Source organism: Bison bison, unplaced genomic scaffold, assembly GCF_000754665.1.
Source record: "Bison bison bison isolate TAMUID 2011002044 unplaced genomic scaffold, Bison_UMD1.0 scf7180017864291, whole genome shotgun sequence".
NCBI classification, from domain to species: Eukaryota; Metazoa; Chordata; class Mammalia; order Artiodactyla; family Bovidae; genus Bison; species Bison bison.
In genome coordinates, this window is record NW_011494863.1 from 933,682 (window position 1) to 956,644 (window position 22,963).

Consider the following 22,963-nt stretch of genomic DNA (forward strand, 5'->3'; position numbering starts at 1 on the left):
TTGATGGGCGCGGCGGGAGGCAGCGACACGGCGTGCGCCGAGTTGGGGGACGTGATCTCAAAAGTCGGCACCTGCGTAGCCAGCGAGTAATGGAAGTCCACGGGAGAGAGGCGCGCAGGCGTAGTTAGGGCAGACACGTACCTGCGGGGAGAGGCAGATACATGGGCTGGTGGCCAGGGGATGGGGAAGACCTGATGCAAAGCAGTAGTCTAGCCTAGGATCCCTCCCGCAGGAGCCATGCTGGTATTCCTGTGACCCTAAGCAATTTCCTTAGTTTCTCTGAGCCTCAGTTTACTTATCTGTGAATCAGGAATAAACACAGTGGTCATTCCATAGCATTGTTGGGTGATTCCATACACATATCAGTGGTCCTTGGTTGTGGGGATGTTCACAGTCACCAGTGTTCCTGAATGGTTACTTTGGATCAGGCTTAGGCTGGGGCATTTTACGTGTACCAGTTCATCTAATACAGTAAATCTGTAAGAGGCGTCTGTTAATGCCATACAGACTCAAAAGATTTAAGTGACTTACTCAAGGTTCACACAGCCAGGAAGTGGTCAAGCTGGGATGTGAACCCAGGCCATTCAGGTATGACCTAAATCAAACCCCTTATGATTGTACAGTGGAAGTAACAAACAGATTCAAGGGATTAGATCTGATAGAGTGCCAAAGAATATGGACAGAGGTTCGTAACACTGTACAAGAAGTGGTGACCATAACCATCCTCAAGAAAAAGAAATGCAAGAAGGCAAACTGGTTGTCTGAGGAGGCCTTACAAATAGCTGAGAAAAGAAGTGAAAAGGAAACAAGAAAGGGAAAGATACACCTAACTGAAGGCAGAGTTCCAAAGAATCAGTTCAGTTCAGTCGCTCAGTCATGTCCGACTCTTTGCGACCCCATGAATCGCAGCATGCCAGGCCTCCCTGTCCATCACCAACTCCCGGAGTCCACCCAGACTCACATCCATCGAGTCAGTGATGCCATCCAGCCATCTCATCCTCTGTCGTCCCCTTCTCCTCCTGCCCCCAATCCCTCCCAGCATCAGAGTCTTTTCCAATGAGTCAACTCTTCGCATGAGGTGGCCAAAGTACTGGAGTTTCAGCTTTATCATCATTCCTTCCAAAGAAATCCCAGGGCTGATCTCCTTCAGAATGGACTGGTTGGATCTCCTTGCAGTCCAAAGAATAGCAAGGAGATACAAGAAAGCCTTCTTAAGTGAACAATGCAAAGAAATAGAGAAGAATGGGTAAGACTAGAGATCTCTTCAAGAAAATTAGAGGTATCAAGGGAACAATTTCACACAAAGATGGGCACAATAAAGAACAGAAATGTAAGGACCTAACAGAAGTAGAAGAGATTAAGAAGAGGTGGCAAGAATACACAGAAGAACTGTATAAAAAAGGTTTCAGTGACCTGGATAACCATAATGGTGTGATCACTCACCATCACTCAGCCAGACATCCTGGAATGTGAAGTCAAGTGGGCCTTAGGAAGTATTACTATGAACAAAGCTAGCTGAGGTGATGGAATTCCAGCTGAGCTATTTCAAATCCTAAAAGATGATGCTATTAAAGTGCTGCACTCATTATGCCAGCAAATTTGGGAAACTCAGCAGTGGCCACAGGACTGGAAAAGATCAGTTTTCATTCTAATCTCAAAGAAGGGCAAAAGCCAGAGTATTCAAACTACTGCACAGTTGTGCTCATTTCATGTGCTAGCAAAGTAATGCTCAAAATCCTTCAAGCTAGGCTCCAACAGTAGGTGAACTGAGAACTTCCAGATACACAAGCTGGATTTAGAAAAGGCAGAGGAGCCAGAGATCAAATTGCCAACATTTGTTGGATCACAGAAAAATCAAGAGAATTCCAGAAAAACTCTAGTCCTGTTTTATTGACTTGACTGGGGATGGCAACAAACTGTGGAAAATTCTTCAAGAGATGGGAATACCAGACCATCTGACTTGCCTCCTGAGAAACCTGTATGCATGACAAGAAGCAACAGTTAGAACCAGACATGGAACAATGGACTGGTTCCAAATTGGGAAAGCAGTACATCATGGCTGTATATTGTCACCCTGCTTATTCAACTTATATGCAGAGTACATCATGCAAAATGCTGGGCTGGATGAATCACAAGCTGGAATTGAAATTTCTGGGAGAAATATCAGTAACCTCAGATATGCAGATGATACCACCCTAATGGCAGAAAGTGAAGAGGAACTAAAGAATCTCTTGATGAAAGTGAAAGAGGAGAATGATAAAGCTGGCTTAAAAGTCAACATTTAAAAAACTAAGATCGTGTGATCTGGTCCCATCACTTCATGGCAAATAGATGGGGAAACAATGGAAACAGTGACAGACTTTATTTTCTTAGGTTCCAAAATCACTGCAGGCGGTGACTGCAGCCATGAAAAATAAAAGATGCTTGCTCCTTGGGAGAACAGCTATGACAAACCTAGACAGAGAATTAAAAAGCAGAGACATTATTTTGCTAACAAAGGTCCATCTAGTCAAAGCTATGATTTTTCCAGTAGTCATGTATGGATGTGAGAATTGAATCATAAAGAAGGCTGGGCACCAAAGAATTGATGCTTTCAAACTGTGGTGCTGGAGAAGACTCTCTAGAGTCCCTTGGACAGCAAGGAGATCAAACCAGGCAATTGTAAAGGAAATCAGTCCTGAATATTCATTGGAAGGACTGATCCTGAAGCTCCAGTTTACTTCAGCCATCTGATTCGAAGAGCAGACTCTGAAAAAGACCCTGATGCTGGGAAAGAGTGAGGGCAGGAAGAGAAGGGGGAGACAGAAGATGAGTTGGTTGCAGGGCATCATCGACTCAATGGAAATGAGTTTGCAGAAACTTTGGGAGATAGTGAAGGACAGGGAAGCCTGGTGTGTTGCAGTTCATAGGATTGCAGAGTTGGACACAGTTGAGTGACTGAACAACAACAGGCAGAAACCAGGACTCATACTGCCCAATTACTCATTCTAGTCCCTGCATTCAGCCACCCCTGTGACTTGGTCTCCCCTTCCCTCAGGGACAGTTATCCCTTGGCTGATGGCTACAGTGGGGAACTATTCCCTTTTAAGGTGAAGCTAAAATCTGCCTCAGGGAAGTGACTGCTCCCACCTCAAGTAGGAGCTCAGCCCAGAGCACAGATACCAAGACCACACTTAAGCATCTCTGCTTGGAGCTAAAGAGCACCAGTTCCTTCAAAAGTTTGCCCTTCCAAATATCTCCCAGTCTGGGTCCCAGGCACCAGTCCCTGTTCTTTCTCCACATTTCCCTTTCTGGGTAAACCAGCCTCTTGCCCAGCCATTGTCTATCTCAGGACAGGGACTCCCACCTCCTTGCCTCTCTTTCAAATGGTAGAGCTGGGCACCTCACTGCTTGCTCAAGTCCCTATACTGTCTTTCTGAATCATCTGACTCCCCTGTCTTCCCTCTTACACATTTTCCACATGTACATCCATCAAGTCTTACCCATTCATTCCCTTTCTCCTGGATCATACCTTCCACCCTGCTCTACTCCATCCTGGGACTGGATGTTCACTCTGGTCATGCCCCACCCCAGGATCTTTCCTTCTTCAGCCTATGCACTTCCCAGAACAATCTTTTGAAGTCACATCTCTGCTTTAGGAGGCCCTTCCTGCTTACCCACCCAGGGCTGTCTATCTAGCCCCAGCTTGCCTGCTTACGCCCAGCTCCCCTCTCCCCATACCTCGAGGCACCTCACTCACCAGCTCTGTCCTCAGTGCCTCTGCTGGAACTGCTCATGGTGTTCCCCTCACCCAGAGGTCCCTCCCAACCTTTCTACCTCCACCCATCAAGGAGTTCTATTGCTCTTGTTACTGTTGATAACCACAGCTCCACCTAGTAAGCACCAGCTCCATGTCAGGTATCAGACAAAGAGCTTTGCGCTTGATCTTAGGTAGCCTTCATAAAAGCCACAAGACAGGTATAATGTTCACTGTTCTACAGCCGAGGAAACCAAAGCACAGAGGTGATCAACGTGCCCCAAGTCACACAGGTGGTGGAACTGGGCTTGGAAAGGTTAGTATTAGAAAAACCTAGTCGCTTCTCAGAGCCTGTGGTCAGACTGGCTTTCTCTGACCTAGTGGGGTGTTCTATGTTTAGCACTTTTCATGGGCAGCTGGGAGCTTCAGTGGTTTGTGCCCGTGGCTGGCATGGAATAGGCTGAGTTGAGCCTTCTCCACCCTAGCCTGGAGTTCCTTGTGAAAATGGAAGTGTTAGTCACTCAGTTGTATCTGACTCTTTGCAACCCCATGGACTGTAGCCCTCCAGGTTTCTCTATCCATGGAATTCTCCAGGCAAGAATATAGCGCAGGTAGCCATTCCCTTCTCCAGGGGATCTCTCCTACCCAGGGATCACACCCAGGTTGTCTGCATTGCAGGCAGACTCTCTACCATCTAAGGAGTTCCTAGTACCATTCCCCTTTTTCTGCTCTCCTCCCAGAGATCCTACTTGCCAAGGGGCCATGTAAGGGCTGAGCAAGAGGCAGCCTGGCCCCTGTGACTCCTGCCTGTGAGTCAGGGAAGAAGGGGATTTCCTGGTTCTCACTGCATTCATTGCTTGGGAACCCAATGGCATCTTGATCCATGGGGGACTAGTCGCTGATGCTTCCAGGGCCTCAGGAATTCTTGGCTCATTCCCATCCTGCACTGATCAGTTTCCTCACAGACAGCCTCTCTTCCCACTCTCTCATCTGTTTGATCTTGGTGTCTGTTTCTCCTGGGACATGGGGCCTCTAGGTGACACCAGCGTAGGGCAACCATATGTTCTGGTTTGTCCAGGACAGCCCCTGTTTGTTCCTGATGTTCCAGTGCGATTATTACTAACATTCTCTTCTACTCTGAAAAGTGTCCTAGTAGGACAATTAAATTAAATAGTCATAACACATAACACTCTAGTCTACTGGCTAGAGTCCCAGCCTGTCATTAACATGTTAATGACCCTGAGCAGAACATTGAACTTTTCAGGGACCTTGCTTGCCCATCTGAAAAACAGGGATGAGGCTCTTTGGAGTGTTTCTGAAGTGACCACAGGATCGGCCCCAGGTCAGTGGTGCCAGCTCTCTGGCTGAGGTGGGCGCAGGTCACGGAGACTGACCTCTCACTGTGTGGGGAGTCACGCAGGGAGTCTATGGAGTCGTGGTAAGGTGGCACGGCAGCCCTGCGCCGCTCCTCCAGGCTGTAGGCCGCCGCCCGCCGTGCCCGGGCCTCCACACACGCTGGGCTGTTGCACTTGCTGGTGCCCACTGATGACAGCACGATGCCCGACTGGGAGTCAGAGGTCAGGCTCTCAGAACGGTCCAGGCTCCATGTGTGGCTCTCATGCCTGGAGAAGTCAGGTGGGAGTGACATGAAGGGACAGGAAGGGGTAGGGCAGCCCAGCACGTGTGGTCCCAGGCCCACCCCTGCCCTGGTTCTTCACTCCTTCTCAGTCTCCCTCAGCTCACTGCCCTCCACTCTGGGCTGATGTGTAATGTCGTAAATGCTAAATCCCAATCTGGGGAGGAGGTGAGCTGACGGCCTGTGGGTGAGTGGGCTGCAGTGCATACAGCCCTCTTCCTTTCCTCCCTGCAGCAACCTCCCCTTGGTCTCCTCGGCTGTGACCCCTCCACTCCCGTGGTCCCGGGATACCTGCCGCAACCACCCAGACCCAGTGGCCAATATACAGGGACCCTACTCCCCAGGGAAGAAAGGGGTCAACCATGTTCTCTTTAGAGCTGTATGACTTTGTGCTTGTGTAGACAGGCTTCCCTACCTCTGGAGAGGCTAAGGTGGATTAGGTTCACGTGGAAACCTCAGGAGAGGACACTGAATAGCTGTGGGTACTTGAGGTACCAGGCACTTTTTGCCAGAGGAAGTGGTGCTAATGACGTCCAAACAGAACTAAATGTTAGGTGGGAGCACAGTGACGCTGTTGCTCCTCTGGGGCTGGTTTAGACTAGAAACGGGAATCCTGTTTCTTGACCTGGATGGACGTTTGGTGATGGGTTCTGGTTTGAAGCCTCCCCACCTCCATCCTCTGGCTCACTAGGACCCTTAATACAGAGCCCAGCCTGGCCAGGGAGTTTTGTGTGTGTCCCCAGGCAGGTGTGTGATGCGCATGTGCACGCCCTGTGGGTGTGCACACAGGAGTCTGCCAGGATCTGTGGGCCTGGGTGGTGCCCACCTGTGGCTGGAGGTGGGCGTGGCTGTGGAGCAGTGGTGAGAAGGAGAACAGGAGTGGCTCCCGGAGAAGGTGGTCTCCGTTTCCCTCCGGATGACATGGTCTGTGGCGGGTACATTCTTGGAGATATACTGCAACAGAGAGTTTGAGGGGGCAGTTAGTGACAGATGACCAAGTTGGCCCTCCTTCCTGGTGGGCTCGGGGAAATGAGACAGTAAGCTTCACGCGGTGGGGAAGATGGTCCACTGGATATGTAACTCGGTGTTAGGGCAGGAGTGGCCCCTGGAAGTCCAGCCCCTGACCTCCCTTGAGGAAGTGGGCCAAGTGAGGCTGAGTCATCCTGGGGAGGCGAGGCCAGGCTAGTAGGCAAGGCTGAGCCCAGGATGGGTCGCTGCCTCCCTGGCGCATTCTTGCAGGGGGCATGAGAAGGCCATCTCTACTGCGAGGGGTCAGAGTCCAGGGATCACCACTCACATCTGCCATCTGGATCTCCTCAGGGTCCAGTCGGGGGTGGCTGGGCCCGTTGGCCAAGCTCCGGTTCTGGTGGGCAGGGCACATGTTCTGTCGGAGGTGGTTATGCATCTGCTTCCGCTGTTTCCTGCAGGAGAAGGTGCATTAGCCTGGCACCCCCCATACCCCACGACACACACAAAGCATGAACTCCCCTAGCTGTCACTCCAGGGAACTGGGCTACCTGTGCCCTGGACTGCCATGGCATCTCCTGCTACTGCTCTTGCTGGGCTCAGGCTGCCCTCAGCCAGGACCCCTTCAATCAACCCCTACATCATCACTACCAGCCTGCATTCAGCAGTACCTGAGTGTAGTGGTAATGAGCTTTGGCTCTGCTGAGACAGTAGAACTCTACTTTCTAGCTGTGTAACTCTGGGCAAGTTACTTAAACTCTCCATGCTCCACTTTCCTTATCTGTAAAATGGACTGATCATCTATCCATTTCCAAGACCACTGAGTATGAAGAGTAGATAAGATATTCAATACAGTGCTGACCCACTTGCTCATTCATTCATTTATTTGGTATTGATTGGGTTTTTACTATGTGCCAGAACTTGCCTGCCAATTCAGTAGACGCAGGTTTGATCCCTGGGTCGGGAAGATCCCCTGGAGGAGGAAATGGCATTCCACTCCAGTATTCTTGCCTGGGAAATCCCAAGGACAGAGGAGCCTGGCAGGCTGCAGTCCATGGGGTCGCAAGGAGTCAGATGTGATTTAGTGACTGAACAAAGCAAAGATGCAGTTTTGGAGCAGAGGAGACAGATATAGTTTCTGCCCTCATGGAGCTTGCAGGCCAGTAGGAGAGGCAGATGATAAACACATCATCTGCCTCTCCTAATAATAATAAAAATAAATAAAAAATAATAAAAATAAATAAACAAGTACTTTCAGCAAAGTGCTATGAAGAAAATAAAACAGGATGCTGTGGTCAGGGAAACAAGACCTGTGGGGCCTCTTTCCTTTGGCACATGTTAAGAGCTCAGTACATCTGTTTTGTAATCGACAAGTCTAATCATGTCACTCCCCTGCTACAAACCCTTCATGAGTCTTCAGCATCCTGTCCCTCTCCCTAGCACTCTCTCTCCACACCCCCACTCACTTCATCCTTGGAGGGCGTGTTTCTGATCCGACACTGTGCCTCTCTGGCCTCTGGGCCTTTGCATCTAATTGCAGCACATTCCGTGCCCCTTCACCTGCTAACTTCCGCTCGACTCAGGCCCAGCTACAATGCACCTTTTTTCAGGGAAATCCTTCCTGCCCTCCAGCTGAAGTTAGGCACCCCCGAAATACATCCCATGATCCCGCACCTCTTGCTTAGAGCCCTGGCCATTTGCCTGGTGCAGGGCCTGGTGTCTGTTCAGCAGGTGTTGAATGAAAATTTGTTGAAATGAGTAAATGTATTATAGGTTAGAACATGGTGCTTGCTTCCCTGCCCCAGTTTTGGGCCTCAGTTTTCCTATGTGGGCTCAGTCTCCTCTCTGGGCTCCCTGGGCCCTAAATCTCAAGGTTGGCAAGGCCTTTGATCTCATATATGGGGGCAGCAGTAACCAAGACCCCAGGGCTCAGCCCCCAAATGGTGGTCATGCCCAGATTCCTGCTTTCTAGATAAGAACAGATGTGACAATCCTCTCTCTGCACTACATCACTTTACAACCTGCAATGGCTTCCTACCATCTGTAGGATAAACCCAGTCTCCCTAGCTTGACATTCAAGTCCCTATGGTGCCATGCAGGCTCCAGCTGTTCTTTTAGACTCATGCACCTTGTTTTCTTGACCCTCATCCTTTGCTCCAACTAGCCTGGGCTGCTCAAACTCCATGAACACAGTCAATACTCCCTGGCATTTGTCTTTTAGCTTGCTTTGTTTTGCTGGAATTGTCCAGCCCCGTTTCTGCCCCTTGCTCCAAGGTTCTGATGTCACCTTTCCTCTACTCAGGGGGGCCCCAACTCCACCTTCTCTGTGTTGGAAGGTGTCTTGCCTGGACTGCTCCTGGGTGGGGCCAGGCAACTCCCTTTGAGCTCTCTTTTTTCCCTGAGAAGGGGCCTCCCTCTCTGTGCTTCCCCACCTCCGACACTGCCCCAGTGTCTGCCTACTTGACAGGGCAGATGCTCCCTGCAGGATGCTCTGAGGTACAATACTAGGATCATGCCCATTTTACAGATGAGGACTCAGAGAGGTTCATCAATTTCCATAGGGTTACAGGAAATGGCAGAGTTGGATTTGAACCCAGATCTGTCTTCTTTCGATGCCTGTGCTTATGACCAGTCTTGTTCAGTCCTCTGGGGTCTGTCTCTCCCCACTCTGTTCCTGCTTCTTGGCCTGGCCCTTTGGCCCCACACCAGCTGCCCCTAAGGGGCAGAGGAGAAGAGCAAGGGGGGCGCCAGGCCAGGCATGGTAGACTGGAGAGGAGAGCCTGTCCCCACAGAAGCAGCCCCTGGTTGGCCTGAGTGCCGACAACTCACTTGGTCTTGCAGTAGGCGACCACGCAGACGATGCCCACCACCAGCAGAGCCACACAAATCCCAGTGATGGTCAGGACCCTCTTCTGGTACAGTTCCTCAGCTTCTGCAGGGGTAGAGGGTGTGAGGGGGCAGGCAGGGGGCAGACCCACAGAGGCAGGGGTGCAGACCCTCCCCTACCCCTCGTACCTTGGGCTCCCATCCATCTCTTCCCTCCCTAGCCAGTTCTCTCCCTCCTGCTCTCCCAAATGCCACCCACCCATGGATCTGGTCCCAAGTGACTACACCTGAGTTCACTTTCCCAAACCCTGTGCTCTACCTGATGAGTGGAAAATGCAGGGGGATGGAGGAGGTGGGATGAAGGTGAAGGTCCCGAGGTCATAGGGGAGGGTAACCCACTATGGCCTAGTGGCTGCCAAGAGCCTTGATAGGCTGGGGAAAACTAGTCTTCACAGCGGTGGTCATGCAGGCCCTGGGCAGAGACCTGGCCACTTTGGCTTCCTGAGGAAGGTGGAACGTGGCTTGTTCAGGGCTAGAGAACAAGCTTGTTCTTGGGCTTGTTCTTGTTCTAGACACCAGGTCCAGAGCCTAGCCTTAGGAGGGGTGCCAGGATCAGGGACAGAGTGGGCCAGGCCTGCAGAGGTGGGCATGGGGAAAAAGGCTTTGGTTTATCCCTACAGCCTGGTCAGAGTTGTGGCCCTGGCCCACTCTGGCCCCCCGTCTCTGCCTGTGGGGAGCCCACAAGTGACAGCACAGCTCCCTAGGACAGCCGTGTGCTCAGGAGTGACCTCTACTCTTCTGAAGGAGCTGAGCTAGGCTGGGCCTCAGAGCCTTAAGAAAGACTTGATCATCCCCTCTACCCCCGCTTTTTGTTGGGGCAGCCTTCTAGAACAGAGAAAGCCTAGAGGAAGAGAAGGAAAAAGGGGATAGCACACAACATGGTCACCCTCACTCCCACTTGCACCTGCTGGCCGGCCCTTCCACATTGCTCCCTCCCAGCAGACTGGGATAAGTGGGCACCAGATCCAACACTTTGGTGGAACCCTGGGCAATGTGCCTAGGCCCCCAGGCTTGCAGTGCCTCCTGTGGCAAAGGTACACCCAGCAGCACAGACAGGGTACAGACGCCCAGACACACATACCTGGAGGACTACGCCTGGCTGACACACAGATCCTTCACAGGGATACAGGGATACACTCACGCACATCCGCCGTGCACGTGATCAGGTCAAAGGACACACAGTCGTGCAGAGTCGTAAAACAAACAGCCCTTTACCCAAGATCCCCACCTCTGGGCTCTGTGGTCCTCGTTTGGCCTGTGGTTCTCCTCCCTGGCCACCACTCAGTCCTCCAGTCAGGCCTCTGTCTCCGTCACTCCTTTGAGACCACTCTGGTCATGGTCACCAACAACCCCCTGCTGCCAAGCCTCTGGTCCATTCACGTCCCGCTCAGCAGACTCCCCCAGCTGGGCTCACTTCCCCGGCTGGCCTTCTCTCCTGGATTTCCTCCTCCTGCACTGGCTCATCTCTGTCTCAGTTGCTGCTCCCCGCTCTTCCATGTGGGCTTCAGGGTAGAAAGGCCCAGAGCTCTCAGGTGTCTTCCTCTCCCTACCTGCCCTCTCTCCCTCCATCATCTCACTCAGACTCAGACTGGAAATACCATCTGTATGCCGCTGAATCTCACATTTCTCTCTTGTAGCAACTTCTCCCCTAGCTCCAGATTCCTACAGCCAAGGGCCACAGCCAGGCAGATGCACTGACCCCCTCTGCCCACCCTGCCACCTGCCCTCTTCCCTTCCCATCTCCACGGCAGCAGCATCACTTTTTCTGCTGCACAGGCTCCAAGCCTCAGAATCGTTCATTCCTGATTTCCCCACCCACTCTGGTACCTGATCCATCAGCAGGTCCTCTCAGCTCTACCTCCCAAATAGATCCCAGATCTGACCACTTCTTACCTCTTCCGGGGCTTCCAGCTTTGTCCAAGATGATGTCATCTTTCCCTGAACAGCTGTCCACCTTCTGACTGGATTCTCTGCTTCTATTCCTCCACATCCTGTCCCCTCACCCAGTCTATTCTCTGCCCCAAAGCCACATTGATTTCCAGTCATAAAGCAGATCATTTTACTCCTCATAAAGATCATAAAGCAGATCATTTTAAGGATGCTTAACAACCCACACTGGCATCCCCCTGCAATTCTAATACAACCTAAAAGCCTTACTGTGGCCCACAAGACCCAGAGTCACGCGGTCCCTTCCTTTAGATCCCATCTGTGGTCCTCTCCCCCATATCTGCTGTGTTTCAGAGTCACTGGCAGTCCTGCCCACCGAACAAGGCGGGCCCATCCACGTCATCCCTAACTTGCTGTATCCCCACCATAAACACTCTACCCCCACCTACTGTTTGCAGGGCTGGCTACTTTCTGTCAAGTTTTAGCCCAAACGTCACCTCACTGGACAAACCTTCTCTGATCACTTAGTTAGAGTCAGTCCTCACCCTGGCTAGGTACTGTCCCATTCCCTTATATTGGGCTGGCCAAAAAGTTCATTTGGGTTTTTCTATTACATCTTATGGAAAAATCCGAACAACCTTTTTGGCCAACCCAGTATTTTATGTATAATGCTTACCACCACCTGATATCTTTCTTGTTTGCTTGTTCTGCCAGGAGCGCAGCAACTCTGAGTGCTAGATCCCCAGGGTCTGGCCAACTCTGGGGCTCAGGAGATGTTTTTGAGTCGGTGAGTGAATGAATATACAGACCACCTTTACAGACAGTCACATTACAGATGCTCACACTTGCCTCCACACCCACTGCTCATGCTCAGCTCTTAACAACAAAGATTGCACCCACTGCACCCCTCCGTGTGCTCACACCCTGCACTGAGAGATCCAACAAGGTGTAAACACATCAGCACCCCCATGATAACACAGACACACACACCTACAGATTCACCCCTGTGTCCCCTGGCAGGATCACACGAACACCACAGACTTGACCCCTCTCCTCCCCACCCCATCACAGCAGATAGACAGACAGACATACTCTTACACATAGACTCTCAGCTCCATCTTCTGAGAACAGCTGACGGTGGTTAGGTGGCAGGGGAACTACGGCCTCCCCCAACCTGCCACATGAACAGCTTTTTCATAACTGCCAGCTCCACACACATCTGAGGTCTGACTGCATCGAAGCCTCAACCCCTCTTGAGCTCCTGCTTCTCTTCAGCTATATAACATGCATGGACCAGGGTGGAGGCTCCCAGCACAAGGCCAGAGAGCTGGAAAGATGGACTTCAGAGTCTCTTCCTGCCCAGGGCATCTTCCAGGGGCCAGAGGGCAGTCACAGGAGGGAGGTAAGGTTCTGAGCTGGGAGGCAGGAGGTACCAGCCCACCCTAGACCCTCGCTGGTGCTGCCCATAGACAAACACATGTGCCCTCATGGAGAGAGATCATGATAGGAGTAACAGCCTCAAGCAGATGGCAAAGCCTGGCAGACAAACATGAGGCAGGGGGCAGAGACAAATAGGTGTTATCAGCTGCCAGCCTGGTGCAGAATGAAAAGCAATGGAAATGGAAATGGGAAAAGGAAGGAGGATTAAAGTCAAATGGAAAGGGCTGCCTCTCTGCACAGTTCTCCGAAGCAAGATTCCGTGGCTTCTGGACACCAACTCTTCGAGGGACCTGGCTTTTTGGCCAACCCACTGGGCTGCATACAGCTCACAGGGCCTGTTCCCCTGAGTACCATGGTGATCAGCCCCAGGCAAGGGGGCACTGCTGTACACTGGGCACAGTCTGAACCCCAGGGCACCCTGCCGTGCATAAGCTTTTCTCGTCTCCCCCACATCCACGTAGTTTACTACAGAACATCCTGGCAGGGACAGGGGGATTTCTGAAATCCTCCCTTTTCCATTTTGGGAAAAAGGAAACTCAACATCCAGCACACATGGTGTCAGAGGCTGAGGAGAGGGGCTGTGTGGATGGTGCTGACCCATACATAGAGGCTCCGTACCCTTTAGTTCAAATCCAAGGTGCTCTGGCAGTGCAGGAGAGAGGAGGGTCAGAGGGGGAAAGGATGGAGGGAGAGATACAGACAGAGATGGGGGAAGGGCAGGAGAGAGAGAGAGAGAAACGTTGGTCAGGACTCTTCAGACACCAGCAGCAGCCTGTGAGGTGAAGGCAGGTTAGTGGGGTCCCCTCCCGGCCTCCTGAGCCCCTTCCCTGGCACCCAGCCCCCAAGAGCCCTTGCTGGGGGGTAGGGAGAAGAAGGGTTAGGCTCAGCAGGCAGGGCGGGTTCTTTAGAGATGAGCTGTGGGGTTAGTACCTGGCGGGGAGGGGCAGAAGTCAGTTGGCAGATGTCCCCGGGGAGGAAAGTGAGTGGGGGGCAGGGGTCAGAGGCATCCCCGTACTCCCCTTCCCAGCTCCAGAGCCAGCCCCTCCTGGAGACAGCCTGCTCTGCTTGAGCTCATTCACGGGGCCCTTTTTTCTGTTCAGAACGAGCGCAGAGGGTACTCACACTGGCCCCTTGTCCCTGTCCTGTCCCCTCGGGCCTCACTGGCCTGCCTACCTACTAGGAGCCTGGCATAGAGGCTCAGAGTCTGTGGGGAGCAGGAGTGGGGAGGGGAGCAGGTCACTTCTCCACCTGACACCCCCAACATCCTAGAAACTTGCAGGGGTGAGGCCTTGGGGTGTCAGCCTACTTTCACTAGTTAGGAAAGCAAACTTCAACTTGGAGAAAGAGACAGGCGTGCCACCTGTAGAACACCTGTGCCCCCTGCATGGCAGCCAGTTGTGCTCTTTGAAGTGGGATCATGTTGTGAGTGTGCAATCTCATGGCCCTTCGAGGTAGATGCCCAGGATATCAAAGGCTCGGATAAGAGGGCCCACCCAGGAATCAGCTCTGGCACTGACCTGCTGTGCGACCCCAGAGTTCCCTGCCTGTCTGGCTCTCAGTCTCTCATCTGCTGAGTGGGGATCAGGCCTGGCTACGGGATCCCTGAAAGGTCTGCAACCCCTCTGTGCTTCAGAATCATCCAGGCCAACGGAACTGGGCTCTGGGGTGGGAGCCCAGAAATCTCTCCAATGCTTTTGAAAAGTACACCTAGCGTTCTAAGGTAGCAGCCAGCATCTGAGTGTGGGCTTCAAGTCTCTGTTTTGTCCCGTTTGCTGTGTGCATGTGGGCGAGTCACAGTCTCTGTTTCCTCATGTGTCAAAGGTGCCCGGAGCCAGGGAGAAGAAGAGGGCAAGGTGGTGGGCCAGGCCCTCTCCATGGCCTCCCCATGTGCAGAGCAAGCTCCCCCAGAGCACAGGAGGAGGTGGGGTTGTGTTCTGAGGTTCTCATCTCCTGTGGAGGGAGGGGAGCATGGGCATGTGTGTGCAGCCCTGGATTTCTCCTTTGCTCCATGACAGGGAGTCCAGAGGGCTCTGCCATTGGAAAAGGGCAGGCGAGCAGGACAGCTTTGACTGAAAGAGCCTTGAGGAAGATTCTGGGGCTCTGATCCCCCGATTCCATGCAGCAACCACACCCCTGAAGCATGATCCCCAGCTCTTCCAAACATGAACACTCCTGGGAACTCCTGTTAAATTTGACTTTGAGGGTGATCTCTTTGTGGTCTTACATGTACTGCTGGGAGGTAGGAATTCTTAACAAAGCGAGTCCTCTCCCCTCCTGGGACCTCCCTGGGCTGGCCAGCTGTGCTAAGCAAGCAGCACAAACTTGACAGACTCAAGGGATCCTCAGGGGCAGCTCTCACTGAGCGGCTAATCCTGTAGCCCCGGGGACCCTCCAGGCAGCTCGAGAGAGCTCACAGCATTTGGATATGCACCCAGGCTCCCGGGAGAGAAGAGCCCACTTGGCCACGGCACCCCAGAGGCTCAGAGAACTACTTGTGGTGGTGTTTGTATTAGATGAGGCAGCTGAGGGCCAGTGGTGCCCCAAGGTCACACAGCAAATTTGGAGGCAGAAAGGAGGCTAGAGGCCAGGTCTGTGATCTCTTGGGCCTAAGCCATGGCTATTCCTGCCCAATGAGTCCCTGGGCAGGCCTGACTGGCTAGTCCTCAGGACAACGACCACCTGGAGAAGTGAGCAGGGATCCCAAAGTCATTTAAGAGTTTTCTCCTGTATCACTCCTCTGGGAACCAAGCAGTATAGCAGCAGCTTTGGGGGCTCCTGACTGGCCTTCCCTTTGAGCCAAAGGCCAGTGCTGGTTATGTGACTGAGGGCTCGGCCAGCCCCTAGAAGGCAGCCCTGCTTCCCTTGCCCCATAGGTGGATTCTGAGGGGCCTGCAGCTATGTCAGCCCCAGCAAAACAAAAACCAAACAAAAAACCAAACAGTCTTCTGCTCATCATATTCACTGATTGCCACTCAGCCAGCATAGAGTGACACCACCAAGTCACAGACAGGTCCTACTGGACAGAAATTTGCATACTGACCAGTAACCATGGTCACCTGCTGCTGAACTCCCAGCAGGGCTGGCTGATCAGACAACAGGCAAAGTCTCCATCCTGGACAGGCCCTGAGACACACAGTCTCAGGCTCCTGGATGAGGAGGTCCTGATGTGGACCCTAGAGCATGTGCTCGTGTGTGTGTGCCTGTGTGAGCAGGTGTCAGCACAAGTGTGTGTTGGCGTGTGAGTGCAGGCATGTGCTCGTGTGTTTGTGAGTGTGTGTGCAGATTTGTGCTCTTGTATGTGAGGGGTATCCAGGTGCACAGGTTTTGATTCTTGGGAAGTGGAGGGGCTGTCAGGGGAAGAAGGGGAAGTTACTGTGGCTGCAGGTCTAGAGGCTGTCTGGACAGAGCGGGAAGGTCAGACACTTTGCTCAGGATGTGCTGAGAGTCAGCCTCTGGGGGGCCCTCACCCCCAGGCCAGCAGTAGCTGGGAGAAGAGCTTGGCTTTGTTCAAGCAACAACTGCAGGTCCTCGACTAAGCCTGTCACGTGTCTCCCTTCGTTTCATCCTCACAGCAAGCCTAAGGGCATAGATGCCATTATCCCCATTTTACAGATGAGAAAATCAGAGAGGTTAAACGAGGCCCCCAGAACAGTAAGCTTAGCTGCTGGCAATATTATTCAGGTCCCTCTGAATCCAAGCCTGAACACTTAAGTTAGCATTTTACACTCCCTTCTCAATAATTATCTGATAGAGCAGTGCATGAAGTACTCCGGGCGAAGTGCTTGAAGACTATAAATCCTTTACCAAAAGGTGCCAGCAAGAATCTCAATAACACTAGGCAGAAAGGCTGCATTTCCAGAGTCTTTCCTGGGCTCCTGGAGCCCGGCTGACCCTCCCGGGAGATCTGAGCTGAAAGCTGAAGACGCCCAGCTGGCAGGAAAGCTTGGACGGCGGCCGAGTTCTGGAGGCTCCACTGCTCTGATTCAGGATGCACTGGGACTCCCTGTCCAGAACAGTCCCGTAAGCTAGGGAGGCTCTGGGCCGAAGGGGGAGAAGGAAAAGGCCCTCCACTGTCTCTCTCCTGGTCGTCAGCCCTGACTGGCTGCTCTACCCTCCTGACTTGCAGTCCTCCAATAGGGCTGATCTGACTCTGCAGTTGGTCCTGGAGCCTGGGCTCAGGAGAATTCTGTTGGGCCGCATGCCTACAGGTTCAGTTCCTATCCCCACGGCCTTCCTCCCTGGCCTTGAATGGGAGGGGACTGGGGAGAGAGCTGCTCCCAACACTCTATTAAGATAGTTGATCATCTGGGCTGACCAGCCCCCACCTCCCTGGCGCCTCCAATCTCCTCTTCAAATCTTGGCTTCCAGGTTCCTGTCAGGGGGAACATCTAGCCTTTCACGCTACGGTCTGAGAAGGGTGGGGAGGCTCCTTTCTCTATCCTGAGCCCCAAATCTCTTTTTTCCAAGGGCTGCCTAAGCGACCCGCTGGGTCCTGCCCTCAGCCCCTTCATGCCAGGCACCATCAATCCAGTTCGAATTCCTCAGGGGATCCATCTGTCCTCCCTGGAGAGGAGGAGGTGGGTGGTAGGTTGATCAGGGGCCTAGGGTGCTCTGGAGGATGGGGGCCATGGACCATTGGGCCCCAGATGGAGTCCACGGCCAGTCTGTGGCTTTCTGCTCTGCTCCACCGCCACTTGACAGTGCTCGGAGGAACTGCTCCCAGCCCCAGATAAAACCCGCCACAGTCATGGCCTCATCCCCCAGCTCCAGGGCTCACACTAGTCTCAACACACTGCAAACCAGAAAGTTCCACTTTCAGAAGCGGAAGAGAGGAAGGGAATGAAGTCCTGGATGGGGACTCAGACCAGAGATGACCTGGAGAGAGTCGCCAGTTACCCCTCTGTTTCTTATTCCCTCTGTGTTTTAACAATCTTTGTTGTTTAGTTGCTACGTCATGTCCAGCTCTTTGCGACCCCATGGACTGTAGCCCGCCAGGCTCCTCTGTCCTTGAAATTTCCCAGGCAAGAATACTGGAGTGGGTTGCTATTTCCTTCTCCAGTGGATCTTCCCGACCCAGGGATCGAACCCAAGGCTCCTGCATTACAGGTGGATTCTTTACTGCTGAGCCACTAGGGAAGTCCATGTTGAGCAACAAATAATAACCTCCTCCTCCACCAACATTTAGCCACATAGATGTCTCTAGTCTCCATGGAAACCCCTGCCCTGGGGCCTGTATTCCCTCAATCCTCCTTTCCAATTCTCCCCATCTCCCCAAATCAAACCAAAACAAACTCTGGCCAGATCCCAGATCCAAAGGCAGGCTTTCTGAGAACTTGTTTCTCTCTCAAACACACAGGCACACACTCACTGCCTAGCCCTGAGCCCCACAGCCCCCCAACAGCCTGACATCTTCAAACAGGCTCTCAGAGGCAGGTGAGGGCTCTGCAAATGCTTCTTCCCATCCTGGCCAGGCTGCCTGACCCCTGGTGAGGAAGAGACCTGAGCCTGGCTCTGCCCAGCTGCAAAGAGAATCCAGTGTGACTGTGCCCAAGCAGAGGAGGCAGGCGCTGTATCAGTCTCCTCTGCATGAAACTGAGCAGGGCCCTGTAGGTCCTTCCCCAGGAATGACTCCCCAGTCACCCCTGCCTCTTGTTTGTAGAAAGGCTTTAGCCTCCTAGGGCTTTCTCATCGAGTTCCAAAGAGCACATTTAATCAGAGAAGTGAGAAAGTGCAGAAACCAAGGAAAACAATCAAACAAGACAAAATAATACGAGTTTAGCCATAAAACAAAGTCTGGGACCTCTGGTATATCCTTGAGTTGTTTTTCAGATACTAAAACCCCCAGCAGGTGATGACCACCCCTACGCAGGCCCAGGCTGAGTGGAGCCAGAAGGTTGATGACTGAGATTCCTGAAGCATCACCCTGTTCCCTTGCCACCAGCCAGTCAGAGACTGAGCACGAGCTGAACACATACCTCATGACCCCATCCGCCCACAGTCTTTCAAATCCCTTCCCTGGAGTCCTCTGCTTGTCGCCCTTGCAACAGGCGCTATTCTTTCTTTCCCCTCAACCTGGTTTGGTAGGTTAGCTTTGCTGCATGTTGGGCAAGCAGACCCAAGTTTGGTTCGGTAAGACGCACAGGTGTCTGATGAGGACTGAGAGGACACCCCCGCATTCCCCTCCCCCAGTCTCTGAAAGCAAGGCCCCCATCCTTCCCACGGGGTGGGGGGTGGGGGTGGGGAAGAACTGTCAGTTAGCAGGGAAGGAAAGAAATAGAAGAAAGAGACATACTGGAGAAGTTGACCATTGCGAACTGCTGACACCTGTCCCCGGTGTATCCCACAGGACACCTACCAAAAGAAAGAAAACCAGAAAGAGAGAGCCAGGATAGCAAGACACAGGCATTGCAACACCCCGGCACAGGCTCCTGCCAATGCCAGTTGGGTTCCTTGCCACTGTTAACCATTTGTACCGGCCTCACCACTCTGCCCCTTACCTGCAGCCCTGAACTTTAAACCCAAGGATTAGGCCAAAAATGAAAAAGCAAAACAAAAGAACTAACAAACCAAAAATACAAAAAGGAAACCAAAAACAGCCAAAGATCAAAACAACCAGCACCCCTGGCCCTATGTCCTACAATGGGGGGGAGTGGGGGGGACTGCACCCAGAAGCTTTCTAAGGAGCAGGGACTTGTGTTTGTATCTTCAAACATACTTTGCTTAGGATCTGGCATGTACAATCGCAAAGGCAGTTTCTCCAAACATCTCTGTCCGAAGAATCCGTTTGGACATCTGGAGAAGGAAAAGGGGAAAAATCACAGAACAAACTGGCATCATCCGCGAGGCTTAGGTTAGAAATCAAAGTGCACAGTGATGAATGAGAAAACCAAGTCGAGCGCTGGGGCACACTCGTTGCTGGAGGGGCTGGAGTCGGGGCTGGGTGGAGGGCTCAGAAGTCTCCTTCAAAATCTTTCTAATAGATGCAGCTCCAGGTGGTGGGGAAGCAGGGGTGGGGGTAGGGAAAAGATGGTTTGGGGAAGCTGGGTGGGGGAAATTGGGAACTTACTGCCTAAAGGTCCTAATGGTCCTTGAGACTTCCCTTCTGAAGTCTCATGCCTGGGGCCCCATGAAGCCAGACTTGTAGCCCCTTGGTGCCAGACAGTCAGCAGGTGGGGTGTCGGGTGGGGAGGGTTGGGAGGCTGGGAGCTTTCTGGAATACCAAGTTCTGGGGAGCCATTCCTTCCAGGCCCTACCAAAGGGTTCTCGCCAGGGCCCTGGGTGGGATTTCTCATCCATGCAGCAGCCTCCAGAAAGCTCAAAGGAGAATGGGAATGCTGTTCCTAGACTGTGTGCCCACAACAAAAGGGGCCTTGGAGATGTCTCATCTGTTCTCTCGAAGAGGGGTTCTGTGGCCAAACAAGTTGAGGAAATCCATTGCCTGGTTTCCTGGTAGAATTGCGGTGCACGTTAGTATATGAAAGGCCGTAAGGAATTTTTTAGGAGGAAAGAGCTGAACTTTCCAGTTTGTTCAAAACTTATCTGACCTTGGAAGTCATTTTTCTGAGGAATCATTGTGAACATGCAGTTTGGGGAAGGCTTCTCTGGAGCAGTATATATGGGGAAAGCTTAGTGGGGGACAAGTGAGGGTGGAGAGAAGCCTGAATTACCAGCATCCCAAAGCTGGTGGGCCCAGGGTTGGTGTGGGGCATCTGGTCTCGGATGGCCAGAATCGTGATGCTGGGGGACTAAAGTGGGCTCCCTGGAGACCCCAAAGCCTCTTCCACATCAGGGGGCCAACTGGCTGCGTGGGACGCCTGCCCTCTCCCCATGACCTGCTCCTCTGTCACTGCCTGGCTCTGGGGGGAGTTCATTCTCCCTGGTTGCCTCCTACATAGAACCACCCACTCCCATCTCCCTGACCTTGTCCTTACCCCCAAGGTCCACTTCCTTCTGCTCCCTAGCTGCCTTTCTCCCTCCAAGTGATTTCCTGTCTTGCAGATTTCTGGGAGACATGCCCAGCCCTGTATGCTCTTCTGAACCCCAGCAAGGCCAGGTACTTAAGGGAAGCTTACAGACAGGGCCAGACTGACCCCCCCCGCCCCTAGCCCCCTACTCAAAGATGGCTCTATGCTCTTCTGCCTCTTTAATTTAGGAAATTAGGTAAGCCCATCACCAGTGTCCCCTTAGTAACAGGTCAATACGGTTCATCAGTAAACTTCCCCAAGAGGTGAATGTACTATATACCTCTTAGCATTTTAGTGTATACCAACCATCAGTAGCCCCTTGAACTTACAGGGGGTGATGGCCATTGGCTGTAAAGTCCCTTACAAAAACCCTGTGGCCTCCAATCTAGCCTGGAGGATGGGAAGCGGTTGATGAGCAGACAGCTGGAGTCTCTGTGGGCCTTAGGGTATCTCCCTCAGGTGAGGCAGGAGGCTGGTCCTTGTAGTAGGGCAGTGTGTATGTAGGTATGTCTGGCCAAAGAGCGGTAGTAGAGGAGGGGGTGTCTGGAGAAGGGAGGAGGGGAGCCTACCAGGGAAGCTGATGCATCTTCATCCTGTTGAACAGGGTGCTTTGGAAGAGGAAGCTACAACTTTGTCAGTACATCCTTTTCTGACCCCCTTGCCCTCGTTCCCAATCATCCCAACCCAGGAGAATGGAGGCAGTGGCTAAGGCTTTCCATTCAGCTTGCTTCAGGCTCAGCTTTCCTTTCTCAACTCTCAGAAACTGATTCCACTTGGGAATGGGAGGAGAGGTGTAGAAGTGATTTTTTCCCAAAGTGGAAGCACCTTTGGGGGTGGAAGATATAGACCCAGGAAGCTGCCAAAATGACTCTTGGAATCCTTAAAGGAATAAGAGAGAGGCTTGACTGTGTCCAACGTCTGAGATTAGCCCGGCTCTGGAGACAGGGGAAACCTGTATATGTGTGTGTGTGTGTGTGTGTGTGTGTGTGCACATCTGTGTAAGAGAGAGAATGGGGAGTGCAGGAGCAGGAGGGGACAGAGGGGAATTTATTCCCATTGCGGAGAGCCAGGATGCTTTCCTGTGGCTCTTGGACATGGAGGATAATTTGGTACATCCCTGTGTTCCTGGCCCCATACCCAGCCTGGACTACCCCGACCGTATCCTCCTATTTTTCATGGCCACAGAGTTGCACAACTCCAGGTGGTACCGTGGACACTGTCTACAACACAGAAAAGCCCTCTGTAGTTGTGCAATGTAGTCCTACCCTTCCTGCCCTGGGAGTGTGTTCTCTGCTGGCTGAACAAAGGAGAAGGCGGTGGGAGGTGGGCACCTCATGGGGTAGTGCCCTGGCTCCTTTCATTAGCCTTATTTGTTGAGGATGAGCCACATCCGGGAGGCTGGGGGCATCCCTGGAGAAGGCTCTGGGGGTGGCCAACAGCCTTGCCACCCTGCTCCCAGGACCTGGTAACAGGGAACAGGCTACATTAGCCTGTCAACCAGGAGCAGGGGCTGAACTTGGCATGGCTGGCTGGTAGTGGGTAAGTTCCCACTCAGACAGGGATCGACTCCCTGAATTTCAGGGACATGGGGTACAGGCTTCCTGGCCCTTAGCCCCACGCCATTATCCTTGAGTACGGGAAGGTTTGTGCTCAGGGCTGGAGAAGAGCAGGGGTGAGAGAGGGGCAGAGAGGAGAGCCCACGGGCTGCGCCTGGGATGGGTGCAGAGAGGTTGGGACTCTGCCTCCCTGGTTCCCACCCCACCTCCCGGGCCTCAGTTTCTCCTTTTGGTAGCCTGGGGATAATGCCATGTGTGCTGCCCTCACCCAGGGGAAGGGGAGGATGAGGGATGAGGGTGTGCCCTGGGCACTGGAGGGAGTGAAGCGTCTCTGGCCTCATGAGGGGGGGGGCAGGGGGGTGGAGGTGGAGAGGATGAGCAGGCAGATGGGGGTGAGATGAGGGATCACCTGGACGCGGGCGTGGGGGATGGGGGGATGGGCGGATGGCGAGGGGAGGCATGCCACTGGTATGTGCACAGGGCTGGAAAGAGAGTCTTGTTCTGTCATCATCCCCTGAACCAGTCCCCAAGAGTCACGCACCAACCGTGCTCTATAAAAACACGGAGAGAAGAGGAGAAAGCAGCAAGAGGAAGTGCGGAGGCCCCTGTCTGGCCCAGACAGGAGGCAGTCACCGTGATTTGGACCCCCATTTTCAAATCCCCCTAAGTTTTCCTTTTTAAAACAAAATTCAGTATCAGTGACACTGTTTCTTTTGGCTCTGAATTCTAGAAAAACAGGAGGGATGGAGTGTGCCCGCTTTTCAACACTCCCCGCGGGGCTCGGAACCAATACACAACAACAAGTGTCAGAAAACCAGGAAGGAAAACTGATTTTTGTCGAAACTGGAATGAAACTGACCAGTTTAGTTTCATTATCCAAGCTAAGCGGAAA

General features: G+C 52.7%; 1 protein-coding gene across 1 annotated transcript in view; it reads right to left on the reverse strand.

Moving 5' to 3' along the window:
• Positions 1 to 2: 2 nt before the first annotated feature.
• NRG2 (neuregulin 2) overlaps positions 3 to 22,963 on the reverse strand; it is a gene marked incomplete at both ends in the record, with an annotated part of 193,365 nt that continues 170,404 nt past the window's right edge. The window contains 6 exons of the mRNA XM_010850611.1: positions 3 to 141; positions 5,131 to 5,358; positions 6,199 to 6,326; positions 6,670 to 6,793; positions 9,168 to 9,270; positions 19,267 to 19,343. Of these exons, the coding sequence (XP_010848913.1) occupies positions 3 to 141; positions 5,131 to 5,358; positions 6,199 to 6,326; positions 6,670 to 6,793; positions 9,168 to 9,270; positions 19,267 to 19,343 (799 nt within the window). The remainder of the gene's footprint in view (positions 142 to 5,130; positions 5,359 to 6,198; positions 6,327 to 6,669; positions 6,794 to 9,167; positions 9,271 to 19,266; positions 19,344 to 22,963) is intronic.